The 13,867-nt window shown below is 45.6% G+C and overlaps 1 protein-coding gene across 1 annotated transcript in view; it reads right to left on the bottom strand.

Annotated features, from left to right (window-relative positions):
• Positions 1–4,968: 4,968 nt before the first annotated feature.
• Positions 4,969–13,867, bottom strand: part of GAS6 (growth arrest specific 6) — a 60,562-nt gene continuing 51,663 nt past the window's right edge. The window contains exons 12-15 of the mRNA XM_004451974.5: positions 12,819–12,987; positions 8,670–8,842; positions 6,751–6,979; positions 4,969–5,553 (exon numbers count right to left, since the gene is read on the bottom strand). Of these exons, the coding sequence (XP_004452031.2) occupies positions 5,399–5,553; positions 6,751–6,979; positions 8,670–8,842; positions 12,819–12,987 (726 nt within the window). The 3' untranslated portion in view covers positions 4,969–5,398. The remainder of the gene's footprint in view (positions 5,554–6,750; positions 6,980–8,669; positions 8,843–12,818; positions 12,988–13,867) is intronic.

The raw sequence follows: 13,867 nt of genomic DNA, 5'->3' as shown, positions 1-13,867 counted from the left end.
ATTTCTCTCCCCTTTCCCCCCGCCCCGGTTGTCTGTTCTCTGTGTCTATTTGCTACATCTTCTTCTTTGTCCGCTTCTGTTGTTGTCAGCAGCACGGGAATCTGTGTTTCTTTTTGTTGCATCATCTTGTTGTGTCAGCTCTCCATGTGGGTGGCGCCATTCCTGGGCAGGCTGCACTTTCTTTCCCACTGGGCAGCTTTCCTTATGGGGCGCGCTCCTTGTGTGTGGGGATCCCCTACACAGGGGACACCCCTGCGTGGCACGGCACTCCTTGCGCACATCAGCACTGCGCATGGGCCAGGTCCACACGAGTCAAGGAGGCCCGGGGTTTGAACCGTGGACCTCCCATGTGATAGACGGATGCCCTGGGCCAAGTCTGCTTCCCTAATTTCCCATTTTATTGTTAGTTTTCATTTGGGTTGTTTCTGGGTTTTGTCTATTACAAACTGTCTCTGTGAACAGTATTATACGGATATGCTGGGATTTTCTAGGGGATATACCTAGTAGTAGAAATGCTGATTCAAAGGGATACACATCATCAACTTTATTAGACAACGCCAAAATCTTGTCAAAGTAGTTGTATCAGCACACACTCTTACCAACAGAGAAGGAAAGTTTCTGTTGCTGCATATTTTTACCAAGCCCTAGTTGGAAACTTTGAAAATCTTTGACCATGTGTAAACATAGGGGCATCTAATTGTGTTTTTTCTCGCTGTTTTTAGTTTGTATTTTCCACCCTAGTAATGAAGTTGGGCACCATTTGACATGCCACTGCCTATTTGAGTTTCCTCTCTTGTCAACTGCCTGTTCAAATCTTTTGCCCATTTTTCTGTTGGGTTAACTCTCTCATTGATAGATAGGAGTTCATTATCTATTCTGTACATGAGCTTTTGCTATATTCCCCAATACCTTTCCTATTCAAAGTTTGTTTTTTCACTCTCTTTTGGTGACTTTGATAAATAGAAGTTCTTGACTTTAATATAGTACAATTTTAAATCTTTCCCTTTATTATTAGTGCTTTTTGTCTTTTAAGAAATCTTTTTCTAACCTAGTTCATGAAAATATTCTTCTATCACAAGGGTTGGTAAACTTTTTCTGTAAAGGACCAGATAGTAAATATTTTAGGCTTTGTGAGTCTTAAGGTCTGTTTCTGTTGTTTTGGCATGAAAGCAGCCACATATGATAGTAAATGTATGGGCATGACTGTGCTTCAATAAAACTTAATTTACAAAAACAGATGGGGCCAAATTTGGCCCACAGTATACAATTTGCCCTGTTTTCTTTCTTCTTCTAAAGGCTTTATAGTTTTGTCTTTATGTTTAGTATATATATATAATTTACCTGGAGTTCATTTTTCATGTGCTATGGAAGGCAGGGGTTAAAGCAGTGGCTTTCAACTGAAGGAGGTAGTTTTGCTCCCCAGGGCAAATGTGTGAAGACATTTTTATTGTCACAAGTATGTGGGTGGGGAGGGGTAGGGGATGCTACTGGTCCACTGGATCAAGGTCAGAGATGCTACTAAGCATTCCTGTATGGCCAGGGCAGCTCCCACAACAACAAAAGCCTTCTCAATAATGTCTTTCAGGGAAAAAAAAAACCCACAACTATATGATTATTTCCTTTAAAAAAAAAAAATGCGAAACCCTGAAATTAACTCAAGCCATAAAAGTATCAAGAGCACAATTCATTGCATGGCTCCTTCTCCGCATCGCTCAATCAGAAAACATCACACGCTCTCACTGTCACAGCCTCCTCTGCAGCCCAGGCCCTGCCTTGAATTGGAGGCTGACCTGGAAAGCGCACCTGGGGGAATGTATTGCAGCCCTTGACTCCATGACGGCTATATGTTTTTTCTTGAGTAACACTCCTGGTGCCCAGTGGAAGTCTAAAGAAGCTATGCCAGGACACAAAGGTGTGCTTGACCCTCTGCAGTATGGAAGAGAACTCCAAAGGCAGTGATGCTGGCTTTGGCAGAAGTTTCTGCAGGGGTTCGAGAGTGATCCAGTCCCCAGAGCTCAGTAATGATCATTCTCTGCTCTTGGCCATCTTATCTTCTTGAGAGAATTGGGGCTGGGCAGGAGGAGGTGCGCAGACTGCCAGGGGAGTATTCCATGAGAACATTCCAGGGCAGCTTCCAATGTGAATGAAAACTGCATACACCAAGGGGAAATGCTGCAGTAACTTTATTTAGGGACAGAGTTGTGAAATGGAGCAGAATGGGGCAATGTGGGTGGGCAGCACAGGGACATTCTTCCCCTAAGGACCACCGGAGGAACTGTTCTTCCCACGACTCTCAGGCCACGGCTCAGCTGCCTGAGGGCCCCATCGTGGTCTCCTGCTTGGTGAGGAAGTGCATTCAAGCCCTAGAGTCCCCTGAGCGTACACGAGATGCTCAGTAACTTGAGCTGCCTTGGCTGAATTCTCTTGCCCAGAATGGACAGCTGATGGCTTATGTCCTCACTGTTCCCAGCCTGGTGGAAAGAGAGAGCTTCTCATCTCCAATGAGGCCTGACCCTCCTCAGCCCAACCAGGTCACCTGCCCATTCCAGAACCTGCCACAGGAGGACTGCAATTGGGTCCACTTAGGTGCGGGCCTGTGCATGGCCATCCACTTGGATGTTTGCCCTGAAGGTCTACAGTACTGTTCCTAGAAGAGACTGAGTACAGGAGCCATCAGGAAACTTAGGGACATGGCTTAAAAGTGGATAATTTATAAAGTTACGGATAGGAGCTGCCCAAGGACTTACGGCACGTTTACTACCAGAGGCCAATTGCTTCCATTTGGCCACCTTGCTCTTCATGGTGAAATGTGGAAAATTACCTGAAGAACCTCTTAGACTAATTTGCTGAAGTCCTGAGTCAACAGAACATCTACGGAGATGCAGCCAAGACTTTAGAAAGAACAACTCCACAAAGGAATGCACATAGTAGAGCCTGAGCAAGCTGTGTCATGCACCCCAGACAACGGGCTGGGTGGAGGAGCCATCCAGGCTCTATAGACACGTGGTCAGACATGGCCCGAAGAAGAGAAAACATGAACTCAGGCCCACAGGAGACCCAAGAACAAAAGGGTGAGTGTGCTAAGAACCCACGGTGCCTGTCTGGATGGCAGGTTTCAGATGGGACCCACCCAGGCTACTGCCAGCCTACAGGGTGGATAGACTCTGCTGAGAAGTTAGCAGCTTAGGCCCAGTGTCACCTCTGTTATCACTGCCTCCCGATTCTGTCCCTGTTCTACATCAGAGTAAGTGTCATTCCAGCTCTGACCACCTTCTGAGAGACAAAACAGGGTTTGCCTTTTTAAACAGAGAAAATGTGAGGCCAAGAAATGAAAGGCACATGACCCAATTTAAAAATGGGGGAAAGACTTGAACGGACATTTCTCCAAAAAAGATAAACAAAGGCCAATAAGCACATGAAAAAAATGCTCAGTCATTAGCCATCAGGGAAATGTGAATCAATACTACAATGAGATACCATTTCATACCCACTAGAATGTATACTACATAAAAAATGGAAGGAAAAAAATGAAAAATGGTAAAAACAAGTGCTGGAGAGGATGTGAGGAAATAGGAACTTGTACATTGTTGATGGGAATGTAAAATGAAACAGCTACTGTGAAAACAGTATGGTGATTCCTCAGAAAATTAGGTATAGAATTACCACATGACCCCACAATCCCACTGCTGGGTCCATACCCAGAACTGAAAGCAGGGACTTGAACATATATTATATACATATACACACAGTGGACTATTAGGTCACAAAAAGGAGTGACGTTCTGATGCATGCTATGACACGGATGAACTCTGAAGATATGTTGAGTGAAATAAGCCAGACACAGAAGGACCAATTGTTTGATCTCACTGATGTAAAATAAGCAGAAAATGATATTCATGAAGTCAGAAACTAGAACACAGGTTACCAGGAGCTGGGGGAGGGGGCGAAGGGGGAGTTCATGTTTAATTGGCATGGAGTTTTTGTTCGGGGTGCTGGAAATTTTTGGCAAAGGACAATGAGGATGGGGGCACAACTTCTGTGAACATAATCAACACCAGTGAATTGTATATAGGAAAAGGGGAAAAAAGGGAAATTTTAGGTTGTATGTAAGTTACCGCACACACAATCCCATAGATCTATACAATATATTGAGAACAGTGTGATAAAGTGACTGGCACAGTGATAACAATATTGTTTCATGAATTATAACAAAGGTACACACTATACATGATTCTATAAACCTACAACCATTCTAAATTTAAAAAAAAATTTTTTAAATAAAAAGAGAAGTGAATGGATTTGTCCAGGGAGGGAGAGGAGAAAGATGCTGGCTTATTTGCTCTAACTCTTCTCCTTCCTCGGACCCCTTCCATGGCACTCAGTCTCTGGTGGCACGTCCTCGTCTTCCGGCTGGCCTAGAAGCAGCCCTCTGCGTTCCCAGAAGTCCCTGTGATAGTCTAGTACCCTTATGTCTGACCCTCCCAGAAGTGTGAGCTTCCAGAGGGTGGGCTTCTGTCTTCCCCATCTAAGTTCCTCCAACACGGTATCCAGGACGTGCTCTTCCGATAGGGGTGCGATGCATTTTTGCTGATTGCAAAATTCAGGAGGGATTTATCTGCACTTAAGACAAAGTGAGCGAGCACGGCTGACCAGCTGCATGCAGGGCCACATGTGTGCCCCTGTCCCGCGGCCCCGCCCCCAGTAGAAACACTGCTCCCCACGGAGGGCAGACCCTGGTGGCCGGCGCTTCCCCAGAGCCCGTCCAATCCAATGCTCGGCACTAGGGCGTCACTCTGGGAAGTGGGCAGAAAAACGGCAGATGCTTTTCAGAGCGGTTACAAACGGAGGCACAAAGAACTCCTTCAGCTACAAAACGTGCGTCAATTCTGCCTTCAATGTCCTTTCACCCCCAAGCTGCTAAGTGCCAAAAAAAAAAAAGTCAGGAGGACACCAAAGGCTAACACAGCGTTTAAAAGTTTTCTGTAAATATTTTATTTTTCCATCGTCCTTAAATCAGAAAGAAGCATTTGGTAAGAAAAATAATAGAGATTTTTTTCTTCAAGTCTGCTTTGACATGTAACCAAGCCCTGGCTCCTTAGTCCAGACTCGGCCCTCAACTTCAGGACACTTTGGGAGTTTGAGTGTGTGGCTTCCGAGCATTAATATTAGTCTTCTCAACTATTTACAAATATATTACACGGCCAAGAAGGATCTCAATGATAAACTCGGCTTGCGATGGCCAGCAGCTCCTACCCTCCTCAGCGTTATTAGAGGAACTATACACGCAGCACAGGGGAGTTGGAATAATTTATACCTTCCTTTTTTTTCTTTTTTTTTGGACTTAGAAGCCTGAAGAGTTTCTTTCTTACAGGCTGTGTGTGCCCTGGAGCGGCGGAATCTACAGAGCGGTGTGCTCGACGGGAGGGCACGAGTGGGACGTGATGTCACTGTGCTTGTACAAGGCCTCGTCGAGATCCAGCGTCTTCTTGTTGACCTCCAGGGTCATGCAGCCGTGGTAGAAGGCCGTGACTGGTGCTGAGGTCATGGGAACATCTGGGGCAATGCGGGAAGAACAAAACACCATCTTTAGCAGGGATGCAGCCCTCGAGCCCCTCTGCTTGTTTGCAGTGTGCGGCGCTGCTCTCTTGCCCACCCCCCGTCTTTATGTCCATTCCCCTGTATCCCTCACTGGCCAGCCTCTTGGTTCCTTCTCAATTTCTGGCTTTCCTCTTCAAGTGGCATTTACTTCCTTTCCATCTAGAACATCAGTATGCCCAGCTCGGCTAAGCACCTTGGCAGGCAAGCATTCAACATTTGCCAGCCCAATTTCTGGCAAGCCACCTCTTTGTTTTTCCCAGGAAGTACGCGCAGATAGTCAAATCCATGAAATAACTCTTATTATTGGCCCAACATGATTGATTCCGCACTGCAGGGCTTCCCAGCTCACTCTTCAAAGCTTTATTTATTCCAACTAAATGGAGCTGGTGTCTGGTGGCCAAGCCAGAAATCCCTAAGTCATCTGCTACTTGTCACAAGTAAAAACCTGTGCTGACCAGTGGGAGGAGACCAGGACTTACATAAGCACCTGGCGCTGATCTGCCTCTTTCCCACTTCACCCTGATCACAGGGCTCATGGCCAGGAGCAAGAACATTCTGAACTTAATTAAGATAAGAGGCCCATCCCTAGGCTCTATTGGAGCCAGCAGTGTCCTGGTCCTTTCTGCCACCTCTGGTAGATGTGAGAGAGGCTGGTGGTTATTTCGTTTTGCTTACAGCAGCAGGGACAACCTGCAGGAATTCAGGAAGGGGGAGGCCAGGTCCCCCGACAACTCACTCGTATCACCTGGGGTCTGCTCTGCCTCTGTGAATACTGCCTTCTCTACTGTGTCTTGGTGCACTCAGGACATCTGATGGACACTTCCAGATGGATGCTTCTTTAGGTTGTAAGGAAAGGTGAGGACTTGGCCAAAGCCAAGTCTCATCCCCAGTAATTATTTTCTCGGCCTCAACTGAGCCCCCTGCTTATAAACCTCAAGGCATCATGCTGGTCAGTTAACAGACTATACCTGAACCCTCTCTTCCTCTTAAAAAACAAAGTCCATTCAATAGTTACTATTAGAAACAGCCAACCTTTGTCCAAATTTGATTTGGGGGCAAATAAGCTGGCAATGGTTAGACTCACTGGGGCAGGGAGCTGCCATGGTTGACGCCACCCACCTCCAGAGCAGGCGGCCTGCTCAGAGCCCTTACCTGGCAGTCCCCCCACGAAGGTGTGCACGGAGTTATGCAGGTGCCTCTTCAGGATGCCCAGCTGCTCCTGCAGCTGGGCCGGGCTCACTTCGCTCTGTCCCTTGGTGCCATCCACCACCAGGGCTGCCACCCCCTCCTTCATGGAGACTTTCACAACATGCTCCTGACCGTCGCAGACCTTGATTTCCATCAGGGACAGGGCAACGTCCTCAACCGCCAGAACGACCAGCTGGAGGGGGAGGAAGCAAATATGAGCACCCAGGGGCTCGAGGAAGAGCCCGAGGGCCACCTTGAAGCCACACCTTGACACAGCATGCCTCCAGGCAAATCACTGCCAGCTGCAGCTAGAGAAAGTTACTCCCGGGGTTAAAAGTTCTTGTCCTAAGTGGCTTCCCAATTTCTTACAAGTAAGGACACTTATTTGGTAGGACTGTCTCCTGCAGCTCTTTGTGGCATGACTAGGACCCAGGAGTCCTGGGTTTGAGTCTCAGTTCTGTAGCTGGATGACTGTCTCTTCACTTCTTTGGGACTCAGTTTCTACACATGTAACATGAGGTCACACTGAAGGCCCCCATGGTCTCTACTGAATGAGCAAATAAAGGAATATCATCTTAGGGCCAGGTGTCAAGGGTAGTCAAAATCATACTTTCTAGCCATCTGAAAATGGCATGCATCTGAGCTGAAATTCATTAGAAGCTGTTCATGTTTCCATGACAGAATACAGGGCACTGCCTCTTTTTCATATGAACGCTGCCACAAGAAGCTGCTGGAACAAAGTAGCAGTGGCAGTTTGGCTGGCAACAAAATACAAACATCCAAGGAAACAGCTCCGGTCCACAGCTGTCCTCTAATGGTGGTTTACACTGGGCAGAAATACATCTCTCGGATAAACACATGCAGGCTCACCCCTCTTCTCCTTCACCCTCTCCACCCATGGGGACATTGTCAGCCATTCCTATTTAAGAATCGTTACTTCTTTATTTCAAATGCTGGGCCTTTGAGTTTGTAAAACAGTCCTAGCCAGCGTGTGGGTCCTTTACCTCTTCGGTGAGTAGGGAATGTGTGTGTGAACCAGACCCATTACTCTCTGGTCCAGGTAACAAGAAGACCTCAGTGGCCTGTGAGGGCAGAGAGGGGGTGTCAATGGGTCAGGCAGACTTGGCAAGCATGTACTCCTCCAGGATAACCCACGGATTCCCCTTTTAACAGAAGCAGGAGCATAAAACCTACTTATATCTCCTCTAATTCTTCTATATGAAAAAGAGTGAGTACAATGGTAAGTAGCAATTAATTTAGTATCAGGGAGCCAAGAGGGAGTGGTGGAGACTGTGATACAGTGGAAAAGGAATCCTCTGTCTAAAGGGGGCAGCTGCACCCAGCTCTGCTTGGTGTCCCCATGAAGGAATCTTGCTCTTAGAGGGCACGCATGGCCCTGTGTTAGCAGAGAAACTAGAAATCCGTATTTATTTGTGAAACCATCTGACTTTTAAATATTACCAATTAATTCAAATAGTTCCAAACCACTGTGCTGGCCAACACCATACAGGCTGCAAAAATATCCCACCATCCCAGGGTCAACGTTAGCTCACAGGCTGCTGGCTTCAGACCCCTGACCGGGTGCTAGCTGACAGCTCAGCCAGCCATGGTTTTGACTTGCAACGGTGTCAAGTTCATCTCATGTCAACAATACCACAAAGCCAGGAGGGCACCCTGTGCCAAACTTGGCTGATTCAACCTCTGGTCAGATTTTGTAGGTTGGGATTAAATTCCCAGAGGCAGGGGAAAGATTCGGTAACTTGACTCAAAGGAAAAGCATTTTGGAGCTTGCAACCCTTGCGTGAAAAAGCCACAGCTTGGTTTGCTCAGACCTAGGCATTTCAATAACTCAGTCCTCGGTGGAAGGAGCAGGCAGCCAGTACCTGTTTTTTGAGCTTCTTTGTGGAGTGGTAGTCGACCAGGGCCACCGAGAGGGAAACGGCGTGGTCCTCCCCCACCAGTGCCAGCAGCACCCCGGTGTCCGCGGCGGGGCGGATCCGAGCCATGATCTCTATTTCCCAGGTGATTTCAGTCTCAACGTCCGGAGACGCTCGCACTGCAAAGGAAGCAGCACACCATGAGAAGGTGCAAATGGGGAACGGCGGGCCCCACTGCCTCGAAAGGACAGTGAAGATGCTCTTAACGCCTTCTACGAGGCAGGGCTGGGAAAGCAAGCAGCCAACAGCAATGCCCTTTCCAGCTGAGAGGCTGCAGTTTCCGCACGCAGCCCTGGGCTGGGAACGGCAAAGCTCAAGCATTTGATTCTGATTCTGGCTGTCCAAGCAGAAGGCCCTGGGGGAGTCCCCGGCCCGGGATGGCTCATTCCCCCAGCTCTGTCTACTTGGGGACATTCCGGCCTCTCGGTCTCTCTGACTTCCTCTCACTACAGGGAATTCAAGGGCAAACTCTGTCCCACAAAACTTGTGAGATTCACAGCCGTCAATTCACAATCTACGATCCCATTTTTCTTCTGGACCACTACAGAGGACCTAGGACTTCCAGGCAGTTTTACAAGTCGGAAAGTATTCTAAAGAGTTTAAAATACAATGCCAGTGGAAGTAGCATTATTCCACAGACCATACACAATTTTATATTTTGAGTTTCAATTTTTTTTACTATTCTAATGCCTCTGTGGAGTTACTTTTAGTCTGGGCATTTTATGTATCTAAGAACTGTAAAATACCAATGAAGGAGTTGTGTTGAGGCAAAACGACAATGACTCAATGTTCCCAGAGATTCAAGTTTCAAATGTCCCTCTACAACAGGGTCAAGATTAATGTATGTTTCTGACTATTTTTCCCACTGACTATGAGTTCCTCAAATTGTCCCTGTGTTCCCATCCTAAATGGCGTTTAATATGTCAGTTCCCAGTAACTGCTTTTGGAACTAAATGCATGAAGAATTGAAAACATCACCAAGCAAAAAAAAAACCAGCATTTTTTTCCCTTTACCAAAGTTTTTTTTCTTTGTGAAGGAAGAGATAACAGCATTCTTCAATGTGTAAGTTTCACATCTCACAGGGCAGTTAGGCAGATTTGCTAATTGTCAGGAAGTGTTTTTTAAGGTACCAGAGTTAGAGGAAGAAGACTGAGCCAAACTTTTGCAGATATCTCAACCTTCCTTGGGAAGTTTTCTCAAGTGCAAAGTGGAGAAAATCTACCACGAGATGCCATCTTAGTCTCATTTTGAATTGCTGCATAGAAAAGAGTACTGCATGGATAATCATTTCCTAAGGAATCGTTTCTGTACTAGAAAAGTGACATTAATAATAAAATACAAGGTTTTTTAAAAAAACGTATTGAGTTATGAATACCATGTGACCTTTGCTTTCAGAGAACTTATAGGTAAAAACCATAAGGCAAAATGTTAAGTAGACCATGATATATAGAGAGTTAATGAAAGCATTACAGTCATTAGAAATTACATCAGTTATGTCTTTTGCAACTTGAAAAAATGTTAGAATATTGAGTGAAGGGGGAGGATGTGGCTCAAGCAGTTGAACGCCCGCCTCCTACATGAGGTCCCAGGTCACAACAAAACCCCACAAGCAGACAATGAGCAAAAACAATGAACAAGATAATGAGCAAAACAAGCAGACAATGAGCAAAAACAAAAAAATGGGCAGGGAGTGGATGTGGCTCAAGTAGTTGAGATCCTGCCTCCCACACAGAGATCCTGGGTTCAGTTCCCCATGCCTCCTAAAGAAAAAACAAACAAGCAACGAGCAAAAACAACGAGCAGACAGACAAGGGTGTCCATCTTGGGTGGGGAGAGAATATTAAGTGAAAATGAGTTAAACATTTTATATTGCATGATTTTATATTAAACCTGATTATAATGATGGTCTATACTTGTATGTATAAAAATAAGGACTAAGGGAATTGGAATAACATATTTATTGGGTTAGGTGATGGAATTAGGAATGAATGATCATTTTCCTAAAAATGTCTTTAATGATGTGGCAATGCTTTCGACAATTAAAACGGAGACATAAAGGATAAAAATGGTAATAAGAGGTCTTAAGAGGACTTGGTCTTGTTTATGTCAGAAAAGCATAAACTGGACTGGATCTTCCTTAAACTTGGGAGTTAAACACTGAATGCTCAAGGCAATGTGAGGCAAGGGTGCAGGTCTAAAGAAATGAGTGCTGCCTGCCCTTCTGGGCCGATGAGCAGGGCATAAGGAAGATTCTGGCTGTTTAAAAGAGGCTTGGAGTTTAGGAACAGAGAGGGGCTGGGGGCTCTGCATCAGGACCCACGTGGGGTGGAAATGTAAGGAGGGGAAGGGCAAAGCTGTAAAAATGGCGCCTGGAGAGGAGGCCATTGCAGCAAGACCCAGGAGATTGGGTAGGAGATGGGATATGGTAAGGGGGGGATTAAAGAGAGACATCAGAATCCACCTGGACCAAAATGTTAAACAGAAAGCCCAAGGAATGAAGAAGATGGCACAACAGGCAAGGAGGCTTCCGTGACAGCTCTCGGGACACACAAGGGTTCTGAACTTGGGGTCCATGGATGGGCTCCAGAGGACTTGTGAGTCTATTGAAACATTTTGCAAAATTTTGTGCCATGTATATTTTCCTGGGACAGGATACATGGCTTTCCTACAATTCTCAAAGTCAAAAGCCACAAATACACAAGAACCCAGGCAGAGTGATCGAAGGGCTCTAGCTAGTGTTATGTGCAAGAAGTAAAAGTTAATTTTAAAACTTAGCAAAGGAAAACATCAGTGGAAATCGTGTATGTCCAAAGTTAAACAATAGCAACTGTTTAACCATTCACTGACCACTAATTTGAACTATTTATACCACTATTTCTCATTATAGCATTTGTTGCTATCCTTGGACAACTGATAACTTACCATGATTAGGGAGGTTCATTTATTTCATGTAAATTTTATGTTTAAGTGGCTTGCTCATTTTATCAGCATATTGGGATGATTTGTCTTTGCTGGAAATGTTCGCCAATTTGACAATAAAAGAAAACAGTTCTGTTTTTTGTTAATGCTTTGTTTTATTAAATTAAGAGCTCTGCTTTATGAAAGGCAGGAGCACCTCTGGGCCGGATCCTCTGGCTTCCTCTCTATCTTGACCCCATTCCCTAGGTGTACTTATCCAAGCTTTTGGCTTTAGCACCCATCTGAGAGATGGATGCTGATTCCCAGCCCTACCTTGGGCTCAATCCCTGAACATCCCCACCTGAGGTCCAATAGGCATCTCAAACTCTGTGTTCAAAATCCATCTTCGCATCCCACACTTGCCTTTCTAAAACCGCCCCATCTCCCACCTCCTTCCTGCTACATGTTAGTATTACACCACCAACTTCAAAAAGCCCTCTTCCTTTCTTGTTCTTTTCTTTTTCCAGGTATAAAGGAAAAACACTCTGATTGCTTTGAACATTTTATTTTGATAAACCTCAATTCTTTGAGAACTTAAGTCTTCCAGACATTATGACAGGACTGTGCCACCTGCTTATGCACATCCTTGGGAAGATGCCCCTCTTTTCTTCGCTTGTTCTTTTCTCTCTTTCTAAACCCGAGTTTATTGGAGTCCTTTCGGCAGCCACGCTGCCATTCTTAAGATGCCTCCTTTTCATTCCTCATTGAATCACTGGTGATTGCAATATCAAACACATCTTTAAGAACTTCTCAACTCACACAGCCAAGTCCTAGGCTTATCTTGTGTCAGAACTTTCCGTAAAGAGCTTTCCTAAAGCCGCCTCACCCTACCCAGCCTATCGACAGGCCATCACAGCCACCAGCATGGCAGGCTGTCTTCTCTCAGCGGCTGGCTGTGTTCACTGACTGACTTGAAACTGAATGAGCCCATGAGCCGCCATCTTGAAAGGTGGAGCTTCTGCCCCATCCCTGCTGTAATCGACCCCCAAAGCCTGTTGTGGGCATACCAACTTAGCCCTGACACTGTCTCGGAGGTGTGGAGTTGTATTTCTTGTTTGTTTTTTTTCTGTCATTTTAATTTATAATTGGCTGAAAGTACAACCAGAGCCATCTTGACACCAATAGCCAAGACTTACAATAATTGAGGCTGAAGAAAGCAAATCCATTCCCAGGGTAGAAGGACCCTTTTTCTGTCACGGAGAAGCACTGCATTTTAGTGTTCACTTTTACTGTTTCTTGGATGATGGTGTCTTCACCATTCAACCAGTTCCAACTCCTCATACAACCATCCAGGCGAGGGTTTATCTGGGAAGACAGAGAAATCCTGATGGCTTTCTGTCATGTGCGTGCCCAGATACCATGACAATAGGCCACAGGACAAGAGACTCAATCATATCAGGAACTGGGTGCCTCAGCACAAACCAGACCAGTGGGAATCTACTTTAGCAAAAATGGGGAAATCCTGTGGTGGTTTTCTATTCCACAAAAGGGCTCTTTACAAGAGGATTCACTGCATAATACTTTTGGATGCTGAGTAAAGCACACACAGCGAATCCTATTTCCATGTATGTTAAGGCTAAAATGCATCCCATTAAGCAAAGCCCACCTTCTTTGTCTGCATTTCCTTCCCCTATTCATAAAACAGAGATGAAAAGCCCTGACCACTTCCCTGAAAGGCTGTGGAAGGGCTGACACTTAACCAATAGTTGTGCATGGTATTGCCTACCTGGAACCTAAAAAGTTATTTTAATGCACATATGGGAAATGTAAACTGTGAGGCAGGGGCCATGTATGCTGACTCCGGCTCTGCCATACACTTGCTCTATGGTTTTGAGTAATTCAGGTTACCTCGGCCTTTATCTCTAAAGTAAGGCTTGAGGGGTGAGAACAGGCAGAAATGGACTGAAACCCTGAAATGGTGGGTCTTCCCCTAGGGAACAAAGTATGCAGGCCATTCCTCCACACACTCTCTGAAGGGAGTACTAAGAAAGCCCACCATTTGGTACCTAAAGATGCTTGCAACGTCGATTTCTTATATTTGGTGTGGAAATTAAAATCTCAATGCCAAGGATTCGGCATGCTGGGGAGACGGGAAAATATAAATGAAGGGTGCAAAGGTATACGATATAAGGAAGGGGTGAGAAAAGGCAGGACTCTGAAAAGTGACCAATGCTAATTTTTCCAT

Source organism: Dasypus novemcinctus, chromosome 17, assembly GCF_030445035.2.
Source record: "Dasypus novemcinctus isolate mDasNov1 chromosome 17, mDasNov1.1.hap2, whole genome shotgun sequence".
Classification (NCBI taxonomy): Eukaryota; Metazoa; Chordata; class Mammalia; order Cingulata; family Dasypodidae; genus Dasypus; species Dasypus novemcinctus.
The sequence above is the reverse complement of the archived record's forward strand: the minus strand, read 5'-3'. Positions and strand labels throughout refer to the sequence as shown.